The sequence below is a fragment of the Amphimedon queenslandica genome, unplaced genomic scaffold (genome assembly GCF_000090795.2).
Source record: "Amphimedon queenslandica unplaced genomic scaffold, v1.1 AMPQUscaffold_13069, whole genome shotgun sequence".
NCBI lineage: Eukaryota > Metazoa > Porifera > Demospongiae > Haplosclerida > Niphatidae > Amphimedon > Amphimedon queenslandica.
In genome coordinates this window covers 36254-57431 of record NW_003546695.1, presented here as the reverse complement: position 1 = coordinate 57431, position 21178 = coordinate 36254, and the positions used below count along the sequence as shown (strand labels likewise).

General features: G+C 36.0%; 7 protein-coding genes and 1 non-coding gene across 9 annotated transcripts; 5 read left to right on the top strand and 3 right to left on the bottom strand.

The window, feature by feature from the left end:
* Positions 1 to 39: 39 nt before the first annotated feature.
* Positions 40 to 3091, bottom strand: LOC100639417 (diphthine--ammonia ligase-like). Its single transcript, XM_003389447.2, has 8 exons — positions 2979 to 3091; positions 2830 to 2921; positions 1678 to 1862; positions 1553 to 1626; positions 1293 to 1411; positions 1145 to 1206; positions 346 to 437; positions 40 to 191 (listed from the first exon to the last, which is right to left on the bottom strand). Exons 1-8 carry the CDS (start codon positions 2999 to 3001, stop codon positions 95 to 97), a joined length of 744 nt encoding a protein of 247 aa, XP_003389495.1. The 5' UTR covers positions 3002 to 3091; the 3' UTR covers positions 40 to 94.
* LOC105314193 (calcium-activated potassium channel subunit alpha-1-like) lies at positions 3071 to 7085 on the top strand. Its single transcript, XM_020001465.1, is given in 4 exon segments — positions 3071 to 3799; positions 3802 to 5297; positions 5356 to 5495; positions 5853 to 7085. Coding segments are annotated over 4 exon segments (2799 nt in total). The 5' UTR covers positions 3071 to 3073; the 3' UTR covers positions 6290 to 7085.
* On the bottom strand, positions 6413 to 9183 carry LOC109585398 (endochitinase A-like). The gene is made up of 2 exons (XM_020001468.1): positions 9015 to 9183; positions 6413 to 8181 (listed from the first exon to the last, which is right to left on the bottom strand). The coding sequence occupies exon 2, from the start codon at positions 8167 to 8169 to the stop codon at positions 7078 to 7080; it is 1092 nt and encodes a 363-aa protein (XP_019857027.1). The 5' UTR covers positions 8170 to 8181; positions 9015 to 9183; the 3' UTR covers positions 6413 to 7077.
* Positions 9184 to 9229: 46 nt separating this feature from the next.
* Positions 9230 to 11372, top strand: LOC100639164 (glycerol-3-phosphate phosphatase-like). Its single transcript, XM_003389445.3, has 9 exons — positions 9230 to 9402; positions 9524 to 9594; positions 9648 to 9740; positions 10082 to 10222; positions 10279 to 10335; positions 10651 to 10798; positions 10909 to 11008; positions 11059 to 11100; positions 11155 to 11372. Exons 1-9 carry the CDS (start codon positions 9321 to 9323, stop codon positions 11303 to 11305), a joined length of 885 nt encoding a protein of 294 aa, XP_003389493.1. The 5' UTR covers positions 9230 to 9320; the 3' UTR covers positions 11306 to 11372.
* A 42-nt stretch (positions 11373 to 11414) lies between these two features.
* On the top strand, positions 11415 to 15657 carry LOC100639038 (GTP-binding protein 2-like). 2 transcript variants are annotated; one of them, XM_003389444.3, is made up of 10 exons: positions 11415 to 11582; positions 11629 to 11840; positions 11951 to 12062; positions 12426 to 12623; positions 13351 to 13525; positions 13812 to 14028; positions 14094 to 14279; positions 14342 to 14513; positions 14619 to 14801; positions 15306 to 15657. In XM_003389444.3, the coding sequence occupies exons 1-10, from the start codon at positions 11511 to 11513 to the stop codon at positions 15504 to 15506; spliced, it is 1728 nt and encodes a 575-aa protein (XP_003389492.1). In that variant the 5' UTR covers positions 11415 to 11510; the 3' UTR covers positions 15507 to 15657. The 2 variants fall into 2 exon arrangements, with proteins under 2 accessions (XP_003389492.1, XP_019857025.1); XM_020001466.1 differs by having other exon boundaries at positions 11951 to 12074.
* Positions 13640 to 13711, top strand: Trnaa-cgc (transfer RNA alanine (anticodon CGC)). Its single transcript has one exon. It is a non-coding gene; the product is annotated as a tRNA-Ala (tRNA).
* LOC100638911 (leucine-rich repeat-containing protein 47-like) lies at positions 15595 to 19829 on the bottom strand. Its single transcript, XM_020001467.1, has 5 exons — positions 18793 to 19829; positions 17565 to 17815; positions 17279 to 17378; positions 17091 to 17225; positions 15595 to 15859 (listed from the first exon to the last, which is right to left on the bottom strand). The coding sequence occupies exons 1-5, from the start codon at positions 19789 to 19791 to the stop codon at positions 15710 to 15712; spliced, it is 1635 nt and encodes a 544-aa protein (XP_019857026.1). The 5' UTR covers positions 19792 to 19829; the 3' UTR covers positions 15595 to 15709.
* A 78-nt stretch (positions 19830 to 19907) lies between these two features.
* Positions 19908 to 21173, top strand: LOC109585399 (uncharacterized). The gene is made up of 4 exons (XM_020001469.1): positions 19908 to 20368; positions 20416 to 20568; positions 20615 to 20687; positions 20742 to 21173. Exons 1-4 carry the CDS (start codon positions 19938 to 19940, stop codon positions 21057 to 21059), a joined length of 975 nt encoding a protein of 324 aa, XP_019857028.1. The 5' UTR covers positions 19908 to 19937; the 3' UTR covers positions 21060 to 21173.
* The last annotated feature ends 5 nt before the right edge of the window (positions 21174 to 21178 follow it).

Below are 21178 nucleotides of genomic sequence, written 5' to 3'. Positions count from 1 at the left end.
GTGTGAAAAAATTGCGAGCAGAATAATGAATAAATGTTAAAAGTGAACATAAGGAACTGTACAAAAAGCATTATCAAAGCTATTATTATTGTTATTATGAATTTTTATCTTGCAATGACAGTTGTGTTAGTTTAAGATAAGCTACAGGAGCAAATGCATCATCAGAATGAAGAATAACCTTAGAATCAACCCTACATTAAAATAAATACACGATAACCATTATTCCAGAATTAAACAAATTAAATGTATACCATCCATAATATGTAAGAATTGAAAACAATTTCTAACACATGTGGAAGTGGCATCAATCATTAAATGTCTACATTGGCCATTCCATTGGCTTACAGTTTGATGCTCTTTTGAAAGAGAGGACAGTCCAAAGTGAATGTCTCATATTCTCCTCCTTCGCCGCACACATTCATCCCATACTCTTTATTCTATCACAAATAAATTAATATGATGATATTGAAAGCTCTTTTGGTGTACATGTATACTCCACCCCATAGCAGAATACATGTGCATTTCAATACATGCACAGTTAATCAGTTATGCTATGAAAACTTTTGGTACGATTAAATGGATATCATAATGTCACCAATATCTATCAGAAAATGCCACGAGTTTAATTTAATAGTCAAAAGTCTCACAAGTAAATCTAATTTTGATCCAAATCAGCTCAAACGTCTATGCAACATAAGCACATGTATATGTAACAGGAAAAAATATAAAAATTACGAATTCTCTCCTTTTCAATTTTCACAAAATTCGGCCTGCAACTAGATTTTGATCAGGTTTAGCAAACTTAAAATTCATAAAAATCCAAATTTGATTGGAATCAGCTCAAAGTTGATACACAACATAATAAGGACATTTATATGCATCAGAAAAAAGCTTTAAAAATAGAGAATAGTGCCGGGTCTTTGACCATATTTTTGAGCAACTTGACAAGAAGTTGCATGGGCACAATGCCAAAATCCTGTGGGAAACCCTGCATAAACGGCACATATGATATATAGCTTCAAGCCACATTATTAGCTAATTTGTCCCAACTAAAAGTGCTCTATATTTATAAAAAATACCCCTCATACCCTAAGTACTAAAATACTGTTAAGAAATCAGTTCAAAACTGACTATTAATAATTACCAGACTTTGTAGTCGTGGCTGCATCTCTTGTAATGTCTTCCCTAAATCTTTCTGACTCAGCCCTAAGAATAAATAAATAAATAAAATAAATATCAATAACAAAATAAATAAACAAACAAGCAGTAGGTAAACAAGCAACAACACTTACCTATAGAAGCAACCTTAATTAAAACTGCTGTAAGTTTGTCATTTATCATGTCTTGTAAAAGAACAGATTGATCACGATGCCACAAATAAGCTAATGGTACCAGTTGAAGTCTCTTGCAACTAATGAGAAAAATAGACCACAGTTATAATCATTATCATCTTGAAATTGGAAGCAATGTATTAACAACAGAATTTGCTATTAAGAATAACAGTATTAATGATAATAATAATAGTGATGATAGTGACAAATTATAAGCTCACACATCTTCTACACGAATCCTCTGATAGTCCGACATAATGGCACCAACTGAAACACCTTCAATACGTACTTCTGACTTTCAATAGAAAAATAAATAGAATAAGTTACTAGATACATGTTATAATACCTTAATTTTAGTTAACAGTTCCATCAGGTCTTCAACTTCATCTCCTTCTTCTCTCTCATATTCCATACTAGTTTGTTTTGTCCTGCCACGTGTCAGGCTAGTATATAATGGGATTCCTAATGCTTTAGCTTGTAATTCAACACCTTCTGATCCAACACTTTGATACATCATACTATCCTGTTCCTCTAATCATAATAACAGCATAATAATAGATTAGTACAATTAAGGCTATGCCTCATTTATTCTAACATGCAAACACCAGATTTTGATAATTCTTTGGGAATTACCCAATAAATTAAGTTAAGCATGGATCTCAACTCAAAACAATGTATCCATAATAATAAGTATTACTGGTATGCATGATATTGCCTCTTGACAACAGTAATTACAATTGATGGGTTTAAAACAGTGATTCCTGTAATGTGTCTGTGTCAGACCTGGGGTCAATTACAAAAGCTCAATTACAATTACGCATTCAATTACAATTACGCATTCAATTACACTTCTTTTGTAAAAAAAGACTCAATTACAATTACAATTATACCATGATAGTGTAATTTCAATTACATTTTCAATTACAATTACAATTTGATGTACATGTATTGTAGCAACATACTTTGCAGTGCTTACACTGTGTGTTAAAAAGAAGTTATTTTGGTACTTTACAGTATCAAAAACACCCAAAGATACCAAAGTACATAAAGAACATTTCTTTGTGCATCTGTACATTCTGTAGTTAGGTAACTCAAATATATTTGAAACTTCAATTACATAAGCTGAAGCTCAATTACAATTACAATTACATAATTGTAATTGTAATTGACCCTTCAATTACAATTACAATTGTAATTGACCCCAGGTCTGGTCTGTGTATTATAAAGTGTATATAGTTAAATAAAAGGAATGTATCCTAAGCTACTCTAACCTCTAATGACATACCTAGCACATAATTATGAACAAGTGCTGATGTGACAATTAATACAAACTGCCCAATAAGCAACTGTAACAACATATTTTTTAACCCTTTATAAATTGCACCAACACTGGCAAAATGTCCACAAAATGCTCATTAGCGTCTCATTATTGCAACTTACTAAAGCTAGTCTGGCTGAGTCAAAATGCTTAAATAATTCTATTTAATGATAATTATACCTTCACTAAGTGGCTTTAAATGAGCAAGTGCCACAATGGAGTGACCCGACGCTACACATTGCATGAGGTTGTACATACTGTCCTTCCCTCCACTGCATAATGAGAATAAATGAAATACAAGTTGTGAACTGATACACTACTAAACTCACCTAATTAATCCTACTACTTTCATTGCTTTATTGCCTTCTTATGAGGGACACGTGGGCGAATTCAATGAATTCATGAATATTCATTAGCTTGGCTCATGGAGGAGCAAGAGCAAGGAAACTCTTCTTCTCCTTTTTGTCTAAGTATAAGAGCTAATCAAGGATGGTGGCCATACGCAGTTACCTATACAGTTTTGTTTGCTACTGGCCTCCTCTCACTCTCTCTTATTCTGACACTGACCTCTGTTTCCTTCAAATTCAATAGAATGACTATGCTAGCTAATTCAAAGATAGTCCCTCTCTTTGATCTGCTCTTTGACCCGCAGAGTATGACAGGGAAAGTTCACTTTACTCTTACCCTAGTCTTCAATACAACCTATATCAGCATAATGCTCTGGCGCTCTTCAACCCGTCCCCTGTATGATTGCAGCATTGCTGATTCCACTCCAGTTTACTTGATAGTAGAGACTCTATCTTCATGCTATCTTATAATAAATTCTATTGCTAGACTAATTACAGCAAAGCATAGAATAATCCGGTGGATATCTCTTCTCACTCTCGTTGATATTTTCACTCTCTCTCATCCGTTTATCTCTTTATTGTGCGGCTACGACTGGTTGGGTCTCAGAGCTCTAAGGTTTCTGTGGTTATTCGAGGCATCAAAAGTCCTCAAGGCTCTACCTGATACTATTAATTCTGAAGACATTGTTAAGATTGCAAAGATAGTAAGTCGTTTCATTGGAGTATGGCTATCATCTAGCGGCATGATACAGCTATTGGAGAATTCTGGTGATCCGTGGGATGCTGTATCTGATGAGATGACATCAGCATGAGCTTCTGGTCTAGCACATACTTCACTATGATCACTATGACTACTGTGGGTTATGGTGATGTTACTGTAGGCAGTGATTGTGGTCAAATGTTTACAATGTTCATTATTGTTCTTGGGTTTGTACTTTACATGTTTTCATTGCCGACTTTACTGGAAATTTTATTGGGAACTCATCAATCATCAAAGTTTCGTCAAAGCTACAATAACCTTATTAAACAGGAAGGTCTCGTCATTGTTGTGGGTAGCATCACAGAGAAAAACGTTAGCTGTTTCCTCAAAGAGTTACTTCATCCAGACAAACAAGGCAGACCGACATTTAGTGTCATCCTTCTTCATCCTTCATTTCCCACTCCTGGCCTCAGTTCTATTCTTAAGTCACACTATACACGTGTTCAGTACTATCAAGGTTCTGCTTTAAATTACAATGATCTAATGAGATGTGGCCTGTCTATAGCCAAGTCTGTTATCGTGTTAGCTGATAGTCATTGCTCTAATCCCATCAAAGAGGATAATGCTAATCTATTAAGAGTTGCTTCTATTAAAAACGCACTCTCCTCCATCCCAATAATCCTTCAGCTACTAATGAATGACAGCAAGAAACTTCTTAAATGTTTACCTGGCTGGGTTCCAGGTAGAGATGTTCCACTGTGTTTATTTGAGTGTAAGCTGAAGATACTTGCTCAGACGTGCATCACTCCGGGTTTCTCTACTTTATTATGCAATCTGTTTTTTGCTACTGGACTCACCAGTAGTGGCATGAAATTGGCATCGTCGCATAATTCAATATGGAGAGAGTTATATGCTACTGGTGCTTGTAATGGTATTTGCTCTGTTGTACTGTCAGTGTCATTCATTGGAATGAGAACTGCTGAAGTTGGTCGTATATGTTACGAGGAGTTAGGTCTAACACTGATATCAGTTGGTAAAGGAGAGAAGATCATTCACCAAGGTTCGATTGGTTATTTTATTGCTAATCATTTGGTTGATATACAAGTTGTCCATTATTATTGTTTCAAGTGTCACAGTGGCCGATCTAGGAATTTATCACCTTGCTCCTGTCACAGTCCTCAAGGACAGGACAAGACGAATGAAACTTTTTCATTCATTGATGAATCGTATACCTTTAATGATGATTTATGTCAAATTACTTCTCCTCCTACATGTCCAATCCAGTCTCCCTACTTCCCTCCACCCACGTCATTAAATGATCATATTGTTGTATGTGTGTTTGCCAGCTCTGACTCAATGTCAATCAGTTTGATGTCTTTATTTGGTCCATTACAACAAGCAGGAGACACAGAGCATTCAATTGTAGTTGTGTCTAATCCAGATTACTTTGAGAGGGAATGGAGTGGACTAGAGGACACGACTCACATATACTTTGTACCGGGTCATCCTTTGGACTCTGCTACTTTGTCTGAAGCTCAAATTGAAAGCTGTTCTGTTTGTATCCTGTTAACAGGAGTAGCTGTGAACGAGCAAGACAACTGGTCAGTTGCTTCTATTTGAGAGGGCATGCATAATTATTATGTCTCTTTCCTTGCATAGTCAGGAACATGGAATTGAAGATAATGAGGTTGTGCTGTGTGCACTTAAACTACGTCACAAGTTAGGAGAGAAGGTCTCCATTATATCAGACTTAGCAATCGATAGTAGCATACACCTACTGGATGGCAGCTCTCAATCAGGTGAGGATTAATGGGCATCCAGCCAATGTGTGTTTGTTTATTCACAGAGTTAAAAGGGATAACAAGAATGAATGAGAATTAATGTAAATGAATTCATCATATAAGAGTGGTCTGAGATTATTATTATTGAAAGCAAAAGAGAGAGAGAGAGAGAGAGAGGGTTAGACCAGTCTTGTATGTGTGGGTAGTGTATATTCAAAGAGCATCATTGAGAAGTAGATTATTATTATTATGCTGACGCATTCTTGTGGGTAGTGTGGGCAACATCAAGTAGCACATACTTAACTGTAAACACAAAGTCCTCATTAGCTCTTCTCTGCATATTTGTCTCACACTCTTCTTTATCACTACACACAGGTTGGCCACCACATTTATCTGATGCTTTTGCCCTTGGTCAAGCATTCCTGCCTTCTGTATTTGATTCAATAACTACAGCTATACTTTATAATCCAGACATCATGTGCCTCCTGGAATCACTACTTAATCTTAAACCACCACAACAAGATATGTCGACATCATTACCATCTCTCAATCAATCCAACACAAAGATCATCCAAATATCAATGCAGTCGGCTGATTATAGGAGATTCAGTGGATTACAATACAAAGAATTGTATGTACACATGACAGCAGAGGATCTCTTATGTCTTGGAATATACAGACAAAAGCATCAAGGCTCGTATCAGCGTTTTATGATTGCCGCTCCACCTCATGATGTCATACTGTTTCATGATGATGTTGTTTTGGCTGTTTTGCTTTGCTCCGAGTTGGAAAGTTTGTTGTCAGCAGTATAGTGATTCTGTTTGCGTAAGCAACTGAATTGTTTGAAGTGATTACATTCATCACTTAATCAATTGGCATATGCACACACAAGACTGGATCACTTATGATTATTATCGAAATTGATGTATAAAATTGATTTTAATTGATATCACTCAAAGAACTTATTATACAGTGATTGACATAAATTATAATAATAATAATAATAATAATAATTGAAATTTAACGTCTTTTCAATATACATAAAATGATATCATAATAATAATATTTATATAATACACAAATTAAATTTACTTTAAACAGAGGCTGGAAGGACAAAAGAAAAAACTATAAACACTTTGCATAAAAAGAGAGAGAAGGTTGACAACCATTATAATAATAAATTTGACAATAAATTCTCATTAGTAATAATATTGGTTGGGATGAATTATACAATAAATTACAGCTTTGCCAAAAAGTGGGGAAAGGGGAAAATGCAAGACATAATGTGAATGGATGAATGAATGAGGTGGGTAGAGAAAGAGAGGAAAAAAGATTCAGAAATAATGCATGATATGCTATATCGTAATTATGAAGCTTCCTGTGTATAGTATAGATAGTATAGATAGATATTTGTTATTCTCTCACTTGAGGGGAAGACTTTGTGATTAAAAAAAGAGAATAGTAGCTGAATGGAAGTGATTTAAAATACATAAGAACTAACGGGACAGACCACAACAAGCAAGTGAGACAAAACTAGACTGAAGAAATAAAATGATGACTATAGGATGCTTCAATTCTTTGTTGTAATATAGAGTCCCTTTCATGTCATTAGGAGGCTTACAATTCTATCAATCTCGTCCAAGTTTTCGACTTCGGATGTTTCGTTAGAAACGCCCAGAAGTGATGATGAGTCGCTAACATCGGAAGACGATGATAAGACGGTTGTGGTACCAGTCGAAGAACTAATCTCACTGTTGCACTCAACACTTCCCTTATCACTAGCTTCTGTTTGTGGACTGTTGTCTATTGCTGGCTCAATGTATGTACCAGTTGCAGATGATGATATGGATAGTGATGAAGGGATGGGGTTTCTCGGTGTCGTGGCGACTGGTGGAAGCGTTAGTGCAGCTCTGGCATCAAAGTCATACAAAGAAACATCAACATTAGAGAAATCTATGGGAGACAGAGAAGAGGAAATTGAGTCATCAGATGAAATATGGTCGTCTGTTCTTGATATTGAATTATTAGAGGAAGGAGAGGATGAGAGAGAAGGCGAAGATGAGAGCGGCAAGGAATCCTCACCAAGAGAAAGAGACCTAGGACGTACACTAGATGCTTTTAACTTTTTACTAGAAGAGGGTCCAATGGGGTCTTCCCCATCATCATCAGTATCATCAGTATCAGCGGATATTGATTGTGAGTCTGATTTACGCTTGCTACCGGCCTTAGGGCTTGAGTCCTTGCTACGAGTAGGTTCAGGAACAGGATAAGGGGAGAGAGGTGATAAACCATATTCACTAGTATCAGCTGTTTCATTGACACTGAGAGAGGATGATGAGGAAGAGTTTACAAGAGGACTACTAGATGAAAAGAGATTGCTATCAAAACGACTAACTTTGACTGGAGTTGGAGGAGACACGGGCGAGGAGAGGATCCCATGACTTAGCGTGTTGGCTAAGAAATCGTGACTATCCGAATCAAAGAAATAAAAGTTGTCCGCCTCTAGCTTAGATAGATAAACTTGCAATGACTTCAAGGCATTGTTGATGAGCACAAAACGATGGAGGCGTGGCTCAATACCATATTTGGCTTGTTCTTCCTGAAGTTTATGAATGGAAAGTTCTAGGAGAGATTTATGGTGTTCACTGTCAAGGTAATTATGTTTACGTTTAACACCACACTGCATCACCATCTATAGGATTGACTGCAAAGAGAAAGAGAAAGGGAGAGGGTGGGAGGAGAGAGATGAGAGGAAGAAATGAAAAGAAAAGAAAAATAATTATATGATAATTGTAATAATTAGTAAAAGCGTGCACGTGTGTGTACGCGTGTGCAGTGAAAGATGAAGAGAGGGAGAGAGTAGTATAATGATCGTTGAAACCATAAAAATAATACGACCACCTGCCAACACTCATAATAAAGTAACAACTTTAACAAGATGTCTGGCCTATTCAAGACTTTCTTCGAGCAAAAAGTACATGCTCATTGTGTCACATTGAAAATGTCTAATACAACCTAATTTAGAACAGACATTGCTAATTAGTTGCAGTTGTAGGGGAAATACCAACTGAACCCAGGAAAGGAACAACTATCAGAAAGCAAGAGATACAATCATGCTCGTAATACAATAATAAAATTAATAGCTAACAAAAATACTTATTTGTATTTTCAAGTTTTAAAAACAGCACTGTTAAGGTTATAATTTGTTTTTGTGTTGTTGTAGGAAGGAGACTGACCAGCCAAAATATCTACTATCAAGACAGGCAATCAAAACTTAGGACGCTTGTCGGTAATTGGCGTGTAGCAATAGAGCTGCTGGTACCACCTTCCCTTTGATCAAAGCCAATAGAAAGAGACACGACCTTTGTATGTTTGAAACAGGGATTGAACAAGGATAAACTACTCGGTAAGCTTATCACAACAAGAGAAAGAGTGCTACCGCCAGCTACTTCGCGGTTCCACACTCTCCGCCCCAAGCAATTCACAGAGGATTCTTTCCGATTCTTTCTCTCTTTCTCTCACGGACCTATCACTTACCTCGTACTATTTGTCTCTTGTCATAGGCCCAGAAAGATACAGTCCTCTATTTCAGATAATGACTCAGTGATAAAAGGCTAGTATTGCACCACGAACAGGAATAGCTGAGCTGTCTCTGAGGAAAGCGTACACAACTTGTCTTCTCTATCTGTGGGCTAAAGTCGGGATGACTTTCAGTTGACTGTGGTTTCCTGGAATTCCAATTACATATGAGGAAGTGACGCAAGGGTCTGGGGTTAACCCTGTCTATTATTATATCTATCAAGCTAGCAAAACACTCATTTGTGCCCTCCTAGGCTAGCTGCCATGTCTGCACTGAGACTCTGCGGCGGGCCTGCATGGAAGAAACTCTTGAGTGATGTAGAGACAGTCCTTTTAGATTGTGATGGTTAGCTCAAGTGTTTGTTTTGTTACCTACTTAATTTGACATTTGACAATGGTATTACATTATTTGTGTTGTGGGCACTGCCCCTCCCACCACTTCTCTTATATGCTATGATGACCTATAGGTGTACTCTGGCTTGGCAATACTGATGCAATCCCTGGAGCTAAAGAGGCTGTCAGCCATTTGCGTGCACTGGTACATTATAATGATGTATTGTACGTTTAATTATTATACTTGTATAATTAAAGGGTAAAAGACTCTGCTTTGTTACAAATAATAGTTCTAAGTCGCGAGATGAATATATGGCAAAGTTTCAGAAATTAGGATTTGACGTTAATAAGGTAATTGTAATTGTACATCATTGATTAATTTGATGCATTAATTTAAATATTACTCATTGTCCTAATTTTGTTGAAGTTAATGGCCGTAAATATAATTGTCAATGTGCAATTGGTTACCTTAGTTGAAAAAATCATTGAAATTAATGGACATTAATATACCCGTCATTGCAAAAACCGTTAAACACAAAGGTCGTTAAATTATTGGGTTTACTGCAGTGGTTTTTTGGGGACTTAGCACAGAATTTTTGGGATTTTCTTAAGAAAACCCTTTTTGAAGGGCTTGACATAAAATAAATACATTGGGTTATCACAGTAATTTATTTATTTTCTTGTCACTATAGTCTGAAATATTTCCTACTGGATACATAGTTGGGCAGTATTTAAAGCACACAGCAGGCTATGATGGTAAAGTATACCTGATGGGTGTAGAGGGTACCAAACAAGAAATTGAGGCCATAGGTTGCACATGTTTTGGACCTGGGGTGAGCATTATCATATCAAGAGCTAGTGCCAGTTGTTATTATTATTATCATTATAGCCTGATGTTCTCACTGGTACACTTGATGACTGGTTACAAATGAGTTTTGAAAAAGATGTAAGTTACAATAATACAATACTAGATCTACATAACATACCATATAGCGGGTAAATTTGGCGTTTTGATAGCCATTTGCCAAAATAAAAATCCGCCAATCACCAAAATTTAGCAATTCGCCAAATTTTAGCCCCTCCAAAATTACCCGCTATACAGTACTACAAATGACACCGAGTCTTAAGTCTTTTTTTAATCTTGTGTACTAATTTTAGTGAATCTTCAAAGATAAAATATGCTAAGGCCAAATCCTTATCATATCAAAAATTAATACTAAAATTGTTTTAGAAATGATTATTAATTGCAAGTTTATGATAGGTTGGAGCTGTAGTGGTAGCATACGACTGTCATATTAGCTACATGAAGATGATCCAAGCTTGTACGTATCTCAAAAACCCTGACTGTATCTTTATAGCAACAAACGAAGACCCAGTACTACCTTCTAATGGACATATAGCCATTCCAGGTCATTATTAAAGATTAGTCTACCTGTACTACATAATTAATTAGCTCTAATTGTGTACATGCATTAATGTCCTGTTTTATTAGTAATTATTTAATTATAGCTCATAATAGGTACAGGAAGTATGGTGTCTGCAGTTAGAACATCTGCAAAGAGAGATCCAATCATAGTTGGGAAGCCACACACTCCAATGTTTGACTGCATTGTAAAACAGTAAGTACTTGATAATAGTATTATATAGTTATTATTATAATTATCATTAGTACTAACTTGCAACCACATAAGACACTCATGATTGGTGACTCGTAAGTTATAATATCACGTAAAATAAAATGATTATAATAATAATTGTACTATAGGCTCAATACTGATATCTTATTTGGTCGGAGACATGGCTTGAAAACTTTGCTTGTATTATCAGGGAATACAAAGGAATGTAACCTGGAGGGTTTATCTAGTGATAAATTGCCTGATTATTATGCTGATTCAATAGCTGATCTAATTTCATAGTACTTTGTCTCCTCCCATGCAAACATGCTAAGCTATAAGCAATCTAGTTGTGAAATTGTGCAATTGACTTGTAATAATATTCATAGTTAGAATAATGATATTCATGGGTAGAAAGGGGGCGTGGATTTAAATGTAAATAAAAAGAGTTGTAGGTAGCTGTCAAAAATATAATCAAGTAGCTAGTCTTTTCTTCTGGTAGCTCGCCATGGACCCTCTAGTCGATCTCTTTTCTGAAGAGAGCGATGAAAAGAAGAAGAGTGACAGCCTTCCTCCTGAAGTAAGCGCAAATCACTGTAAATAAGTATTTTTGTACAATCATACAGGTTGAGGAAGGGAACATTGAGTACAAGCTGAAGCTGATCAACCCGTCTGCCTCTCGTTTCGAGCACCTGGTGACCCAAATGAAGTGGCGGCTACAAGAAGGACAAGGAGAGGCCATTTACGAGATTGGCGTGGCCGACAATGGCTCATTATTAGGACTCAATACTAAGGAATTACAGATGTCATTAGACACTGTAATGAGAATGGCTCACAAGTAAGGAGAACAGCTTGCATATGATTGTACATTATTTACAGTTTGCATATGATATTGTAAATCGCCATTTTATCACTACGCTATGTAAACAAATCTAAAATTACATGTAGACTTGGAGCAAACGGATCTGTTTTGAGGAAAAGAGAAATATCTCCACCTGAGAGTGATGAGAAGCTCTGGGTAGCTGAGGTAATGGTCAGAAAAGTACCAGATGATCAGCAGGTACAGTATGAGGTACAGTACAACTCTCCTCAGAAACATTGTTTATAGAATAAGAGTGATGGACGCATGAACTCAACACTGGACTAGTTTCATGTGTGTTCTTTATGCGTCCAAAAGGGTCACTACCATCACAAGTCAATGATTTTAAAATGACAAACATAATTATCGTATTCTAAATGAGTAACGTTTGTTTTTCAATGTACATGTACATGTATAGACGTATGAATATTAACACATGTATTATTATTTATCCCAAGAGTAGATTATGAATATTGTATTTTAATAAACATTAGGTTTTTACATATCCTTAGTATTCCTTTGTAGAATGTTCTATAATTGTCAATTTTGTTTAAATATTTGTAGTTTCTTGATGTTCGTGTGGCTGTTCTTGGTAACATGGAAGCTGGTAAGAGTACACTATTAGGTGTATTGACTCAAGGGGAACTGGACAATGGCAGAGGGAAAGCTCGTCTTAATTTATTCCGTCACTTACATGAAATACAATCCGGACATACTTCTTCAATATCTCTTGAAATAATGGGATTCACACCTCTAGGAGAAGTAATGAAACTTTGATACTTGTACAATGTTAACCTGCTAAAGCCTCCAAAGATTATCATTAGCACTTTATTATCGTTGCTTTGTGTTTAAACCTGTCAAAGCCTCCTAAGAACCCATTATTAGTACTTTATGTTTTAAATTGTATAAATTTGCGGCATTTTGACAGCCTGGGCCTCTTTCAGAATTGAATTTTTTGAATTCCCATACAAGTCACACATGACTATATCAATAGTTGTATTACAGTTTTGGCCAAAGACCATGTACTAATACAATGTACATGTATAGCCAATGTTCCAAAAATTGCTATAGTTTGAGTTGATTCTAAATTCTAAGCTAAATACATGAGACATGGTCTTTGGGCAATCACTTTTTATTGGAATCAGTCACATAGGGAAAGTGGCATCTAGGAAATGTTATGAAATTGGGTGCCAATTTTGGTGGACTAAGTGCACAACAAATTATTTTTAAATGGGTTGGGAACAATAATTTTGATAATTATGATAATAATAGGTCCAAGTGGCATACATGTACAGTAATTGTGTTTTTTCCTTGAAAATTGGGGCTACAGCTGCTGCTACACAACTGTAATAGTAGATCAAGAAGCTTTACATCATATATTTCTGGCTAAAATAGAATGTATAATCCCAGGGCCAACTTGGCATACTTTTATAACTACAAATGTATCCATTAATGTGTAATGTTCATATCATTATGTACTATCCTATAGGTGGTCAATTATGGTACTCACAGTGATGTTGAAGACATTTGTGAAGCATCTGCCAAGCTTATTACATTGATTGATTTGGCTGGTCATCAAAAGTACCTCAAAACAACTGTCTTTGGATTGTCCTCGTGTAGGCCTGATTTTGTGCTACTGGTTGTTGGTGCTAATTCTGGAGTGGGTAAGACTTTATTATAATGGTTGTACATGTACAGCAACACTTATGTTCATCCAAATCTGAATGCTAGCTCAGTGATAGTATAAATTCATTACTAGCAACTCGAGCTTAGATAGGGGGGATGTAGCTCAGTGGTAGAGCGCTTGCTTCGCATGTAAGAGGCCCCGGGTTCAAATCCCGGCATCTCCACTTTTTGTTTTTGTTTTTGTTTTTTAGTTGAAATGATCACTATGTTTCTAGTATATCTTTCCTTTATTTTTTTTACCTACAATTATTTTGTTGTTAACAGTTGGCACAACTTGTGAGCATCTTGGCTTCTGCGTTGCCCTGAAGGTCCCAATGGCTGTTGTAGTGAGCAAGATTGATCTGTGTAGCAAAGAAAAGGTAGAGCAAGTTGTGAAGAAACTAGAGACACTCCTCACGAACCCTGGCTGCAATAGAGTCCCAAGGAGAATAGCAACTGACAATGATGTCTATTCCACAGCTCATAACTTCAAGGAAAGCAAGTAAGTGATAACTACCAAAAGTAGATGATACTTTAATTACTACTAAATATGATTTCTTTACACAGCATCTGTCCAATATTTCTCATTTCAAATGTCACTGGACAAAACCTGGAATTACTTACAAGGTTCTTTAATGCAGTCCCAAAGTACCGATTGAGCGATGAGCTAGAGCGTAAGGAGGCCGAGTTTCAAGTAGATGAGATTTATTCGGTTCCAGAAGTTGGTGTTGTACTTGGAGGTACTTTAACAAGGTACATGAAACACACACTATACACTGTACATGTAGCTGTAATTATAATGTTGTATACTATAGAGGGACTATGAGAGCTGGTGATGAGGTACAAGTTGGTCCTACCGAAGACTGTAGTTTCTTTAAAACAAAAATTATGTCAATTCATCGTCATCGTTCACCTTGCCGACTCATAAAAGCAGGACAAGCAGCAACACTTGCCTTATATGGCATTGACCGTTCATTAATGAGAAAGGTACTTATATACATGTACATGTACCATCACACTGTACTTTATAAATAGCTAGAGAGAATTATCTTATGCTATTTTAAGGAAGTACATTACAGTCTATTGTTCTAGGGAATGGTTGTCCTTGATATTGGTGAAACATCTAGAGCTCATGCACTTTGTTCATGGAAGCTTGTAGCTAATGTGTTCCTAATTCATCACACTGGCTCTGGGATTAAAAAGGGCTACCAAACAACACTGTATGTGTCAGCAATGATGCAAACTGTCACTGTTGAACAAGTTGAAGCAGAGGAGGTACGTAAATAATGTTTATTTTTTAATATACAGTACATTATACTGTATGTACAGGGATCAGGGTTTCCTACAAAACATGCTAAGTGAGCTGACAAAAATTCGTACAAAATATAATTTTGATCAGAATCAGCTCCAACTTTCTACACAACATGCATCAGAAAATTAATAAAAGTGGCAGAATCTCCTTGCGCTTATGATAAATTTGGCCAAAGACCCTGTAATAATAGTACAGGGTGTTTTGTCAAATTTTGCAGCAACTTTTAAAATTTGTAAAAAAATCCACTGACATGAAGCTAAATATTGTGCCGAAATCCTGTGGGAAACCCTGCATATACATGCACCTGTATAGTAAAAAATTGGCAGAGTTTTATTTTGGTAATTAGTCCAAATCTACCATGCCTGCAAATCATGAAACCTTTGTAATTATAAATGTATAAAATCCCCAGCACTACATGGACTATACAGTAATTGAGTGTTCTGACATGCCTGTATTAATAATTATAGGAAACATTAAGACAAAGCCAAAGAGGACGTATACACTTCAGGTTTCAAAGACATCCAGCGTTTCTAAGAGTTGGTTGGAGGCTCTTATTCAGAGATGGGCAGTCAAGAGGAATGGGAGAAATAGTGCAAATAACAAAAGGAAGCACTAAACCTAAAAGGACTCCTTCACCCAAGAGAACACCATCACCATCTAGACCATAATCACCCAAAAGGACACCATCACCATCTAGACTATAAATATACCATGATAACAATATATATATATATATATAATTATTAGCTCAATAAATACATTAGTGTAGATCATAAACACAACAATATTACTTCAAGTTCTATAATAATATTATTATTATTAACAAAAAAATTATTATAATTATTAAGGAGAATAATAATCATGTAATCACTTATACTGGTCTCATAACATCAATCTTAGTAGCACTATCCAGTATAAGATCAGGCCTAGCTGGATACATGACTAATAATTTATCAGCTTCATCGATCACTTTAGTTTGTTCAACAATCAACTGTGGGGGACCTTTTGGAGTAGCTGCTTCCTGCAGGAGGGAAAAATGGCTTTAATTTAGAACTTTATTGACAGTTTCTATACAGAAGGCCCCTCTGCAAGCTAGGCTTCCTACAGGATTTAAGCATAGTGCTTAGCTTCTTATCATCTTTGGCCAAAAATTCATCAAAATTCACTTGAAAATTAAAAAAGAGAGACTTCTCCAATTTTTGTAATTTTTCCTGATACATCAAGATAATTCTGATTAAAATCATTTTTTTGCGAATTTTTAAGTTGCTCAAAAATTGGGCATGGTCTTTGGTCTAATTTTGTCTAAATTGAAAAGGAAAAATATCTCAACTTTTATTACATTTTCTGATGCACATACAGGTACTTATGTAGTTTAGAAACTTCGAGCTGATTCCAATCAAAATTGTTTTTTTTTGTAATTTTTTAAAGTTGCTAAAAAACAGACCAAAGTCCCTGTACTATATAGTACAGGGTAATCGGCCAAATTTTTGCCAAAAATGACTAGAAGAAAACTCTTCATTAAAAAAATTTTTTTCTGACACATACCGTATAGGGGTTTTATTTTGTTGGTATAAAATTTCGCAAATTTGTCCAGATTTGCCATTTGTTGGTAGAAATTTTCGTGAATCCTACCTTCTGCAGCCATTTTTACTAGTGTGCCACACTTCTTTTGTGGAATTTAATTTTGCAAATTTAATGAAAACACGAAATTCGCGAAATTTATTTCTAATGAAATATAGTCCCTATATGGTATACATGTACTTATGTTGTGTAGAAAGTTTGAGCTGGTTCTCAATTTAAATAAATTCTTTAAATTGCTCCAAAATTGGGCCAAAGACACTGAGGGTCTTTGGCTGAATTTAATCAAATATCAAAAAGAGAGAAATCTCCACTTTTAGCATTTTCTGACGCATATACATGTGCCTATGTTGTGTAGAAAGGTTGAGCCGATTCCAATCAAAATTAATCTTTTGCAAAATTTTAAAGTTGCTCCAAAAATGCTAAAAGCCAGCTCTTGAAGCATGCTGTTTAGCTCACTTAGGGAAAATACTGCCATCTGTTTGAAAACTGTCAAATACATGTACATGTAAAAGCTCAAAATTAAGGTGCTGGGTTGCTTGGATTCTCCAAAATGTCATTTTGCTTCCTAAGCTTCACTTTCAGGGAAAAAGGTCACCTTCATTACACACATGTTTATTTTCATAGTCTCCCCACACACAGGATGACAAACATCCTGTTAAACTTTAACTAACCTCTACATCTGTTGATACGGAATGCAAACCATTATCAATCATTTCCAACAATAAAGCACTCATGGCCTGCTTGGCATCACTTAGTGAAGTTGACGAAGTCACTTCAACAAGGACATCTCTAGTAGCCTCTGTAATCTAACAGGATATCTCAGTAAATCAGTTAATACACACATATAAGTAGTATATACTTTTGAAGGTTCTGAATTAGTTAGAGGAGGTAGAGAGAACACAGTTCCACTGCTATCAGATAAGTATACCATTAGATTTGAATCAACCAATGGAAGGAATCTAGTAACACAACAATGATAATTACAATAATCTATAAGAGAATTCTGAATGGGCTGCTATAGCACAGTACACATCAAATCAATACAACTCACTACATTAACCATAAATCATTACAGTTATGCATAATGGACATAAATATTTTCCCCAGTAGAGGGTAGTCGTATTCATAATGTGTTCATAAATTACTTGCTAAGATGAGCGGCTGATACATCAACACTATAAGGCTTGCTGCCTTCTCTGGCTCTATCTGGTTTGTTGCTTTTCAAATGAGAAATGAATTGTCTCACAGTTACTTCTTTGTCCCAGTCAAGTGGTTGGAGTTTGATCCTATCAGGAGAGCGACATTGATATGAGAGAGGTAGAGACAGAGATGAGAGTGAATGGGTTGCTATAGTAGCCAGACGTCTCTTCTTACAAACTGTTTCATGTAGTTTAGTCTAATAATAAGAAAAGAAAATAATCAAAGACGGTTTTATCAGGAAAGCCACAAAATGTAGCCAAAGCAGCAATAAGAGGGGCAACACAGCTTACATTATCATATGTACAACATAATGTGTAATAGGCATCATTGCTGAAATACAAGTAGCTCATTCATTATTAAGCCAGTTTCTGTATTTCATATGTTACTATTTACTATTTTGGACACACATGTAGCTATTACCAAGAGTAAATAATAAGGTATTATGTACTCTTACTATTACTACTACATTAATCAATTGGAATAAAGTAATAGCATGACAGTTAGATGCTATTACTGCATGTATTTTAGGCATATTTTAAAGCAAATTTAAAAACTAAATAGAAGAGTGCTACGGACGTGTAATAAAAATTGGAAATTCTATCCTAGCCCAATACTATTTCTGGACTCTTAATTTTGACTGGAATCAGCTCAAACTTGCTACACAATACAAGAACATGTATATGTATCAGAAAAATTATAAAATGGAGAATTCTCTCTTAGACATTTTTGACAAAATACTCTGTACTATTATACTACAGGGTACTTTTAAAGCAACTTGAAAATTCATTAAAAATCCAATCTTGATCAGAATCAGCTCGAACTTTCTACATAATCTACATAACATAAGAGCATGTAGGTGTCCACTGTGTGATCAATCAAGAATTCTCTCTCAACAACTTTCATACTACAATGACAATAAAGTACAGTGTAACATGATTAACTACTCTACTATTTCAATGTGAGATAAAAATAGTTCTTTTATTGCATAGCTGGAAATATTGGGGGGAATTAATATTAGCAGTTGCAGTGAGCAACCATCAATGTAAATCCAACAACTCATTTACTCTGAATATGCTCAATGACAAGTGGCTGCTAAAAAATATAAAACTTTGCAAATTTTTAAAAAATTGCAAAATTTAAGTTTCGTCAATACTATAGTGGCAATGTTAGTACCTGCAATGTAATGAAAGCTCTTAATGCTCCATCTTCATCCAGTGCCAAGTTTCTAATAACAGCACATACAAGGTAAGGTCTGACTTGTCTAGCAGCATTCATTGATTTAATCATCACATACTGCTCTGGTCTCACTATCTTAATGATATATCTTGCATGGACTATCTCGCTAGGAGTATCTTCAACTGAGGCTCCTCCCTTTTTCTTTTTCCCTTTCCCTCCTCCTCCTTTACCTGTCTTGGATGATGTGAGGTAGTCGAGAACAGCTTTTGGTTTAGTCTCTCCAAACTGGTTCAATATTTTAACTAGCCTCCTGTCCTGTATTTGATTGTCATCAAAAGAAATGAATCTCAGTTTTGCACACTGCGATAACTCTGCCGGTAAAAATATGATCGAGTTATGAGTCAAATCAAGTGTTTTCAAATTTGATAAATTTGATACGTCACTCAAGAGAGACTGGATCTTATTATGAGGAGATAACAATTCCAGAACACTCACAGACTGATAGACAAACTCTGGCAGTTCCTCCATTTCGTTGTGTGACATATCAATGTACTGCAGACTAGGAAAAGGTGGTGAGCCTGAACCAGCAGATTGAGGTGGAAATGAATCGTTGCACAATTGATTGTGAGCAAGCAAGAGCTTCTGCAGTGAAGAAAGACTATAAAAAGATTGAGGGAGCAGCTTTAGCTGGTTATGAGATGCATCTAATAGTCGGAGACGTGTTAATGAACCTATTTCTTCTGGTAGAGACTCTAGTCCATTATTAGTTAGAATGAGTTCCAAAAGAGAATTCAATTGAGATATTTGTGGACTGAAGCTTGTCATACTAGAGAACCCCATTAAACGAAGATGATTCAGGCCTCTCACTTTAAACAACGTCTCATCATTCCAGGTTTCAATAGCAGTTGCATCTTCGTCGCTGAAAGCCTGCTTCTTTACGGTCAGCTCTCGTTTTCCTGTCGTAGCAGCTTCTTTGAAGATACCATTCCACGCCATTTTGTAATGGTGCAATACAGTACCTCCCACGTGAGTACCGCGGGAATCTAATCGCGGTAAACATGATCACGTGATAAAGAATGATCTGCGCATGCGCAAAATATTCATTGCAAGTAAGTTTTGCATGATACGCAGCCCCACCCAAGATGGATCTTGGAAGCAGCCTGGAGCAACAACAAGGGTTTGAACCAGGCTCCCACTCAGTAAAGCCAACGATGCAGGCAGAGGCACATGAACTGCCTGGGTTGCCAGAGAAAAAGAATAAAATAAATGTTTTGGGAGCCATAGTGAACCTGATATTCATGATTGCAGATTTCATCGTCATGGTTGGTGGGTTATGCACTCTGACTGTTTTCGTGCTAACAGAAAATTCAGTCAAGAATGGTGACTCAAGTCGTTGCATTTTGTTTGCTTCATATGATACCAGGACAACAGATTCTCAGCCTTTTCAGTTTGGTGAATCAGGGGTTTGCAACTTTGTCATTTACAGCATGGCTGCAGTTAGCATATTTGCAGCTGTGTATATCTGTGGATTCTGCAGTCGCCTTGCATGCAGTTTGTCTTTTGGTTTTTCAACGTAAGTCAATCATAATAGTGTTTCAATTAATTTTACTTTTCTAACAGCTTTAATTGTCTGGCATTAATTGATTTAATTGCTTACACGTTCTTTACACTTATCTCTATCACTGTGGCTGTAATGATAAGGTTGGGTCATGATGACACGTGCAATGCAGTCAAGAATTCTTATCCTGATCCAATTAGTAACTCTGTGACAAAGTAAGAATTGTACGCTTGTGCTTGTAGTCAGGTTTTGTGCCCATAGTTGTACAGGACCATCTATTATTAATAGCAAGGGTGAGGAGGTTACATTTTCTACTAATCTTTATGTTGCAGAGGTTTGTGAACATAATATTATTTCAGAATTTTGTTTTAAATCTTCCTTTTTTTAGATGATGGCCTGGACACTAGCAATCATCTTATTACTCATTTCCCTAGCACACCTAGTACTACTTGCAGGCTTTATCTTGAAATGCTGCAGATCTAAAAAGAGAGGAGTAATGTATGATGATGATGAGGAACCGAGTCCTTTCCAACCTCCCACTAGCCCAGTAGATGATGATGAGCCATTGCTTGATCCATCAAGTGATGCATGGAACAGCAACATAGAAGATGACCATACTTCCTTTCCTCCTTATAACTTGGGAACAGATCAGTCTAATGTTACCGGTACTAGCTATCAACCTTTTCCAGAAGATAACTATACATAGCCAGTTTATAAGCACGCATTTTTGTACATTGTACACTTAAAACTTGCTGTTTTTATGCTGATTTTTATTTCTAGAATATTGTAAATTTATGAAAACTATGCATTGTTTTAAACAGAGCA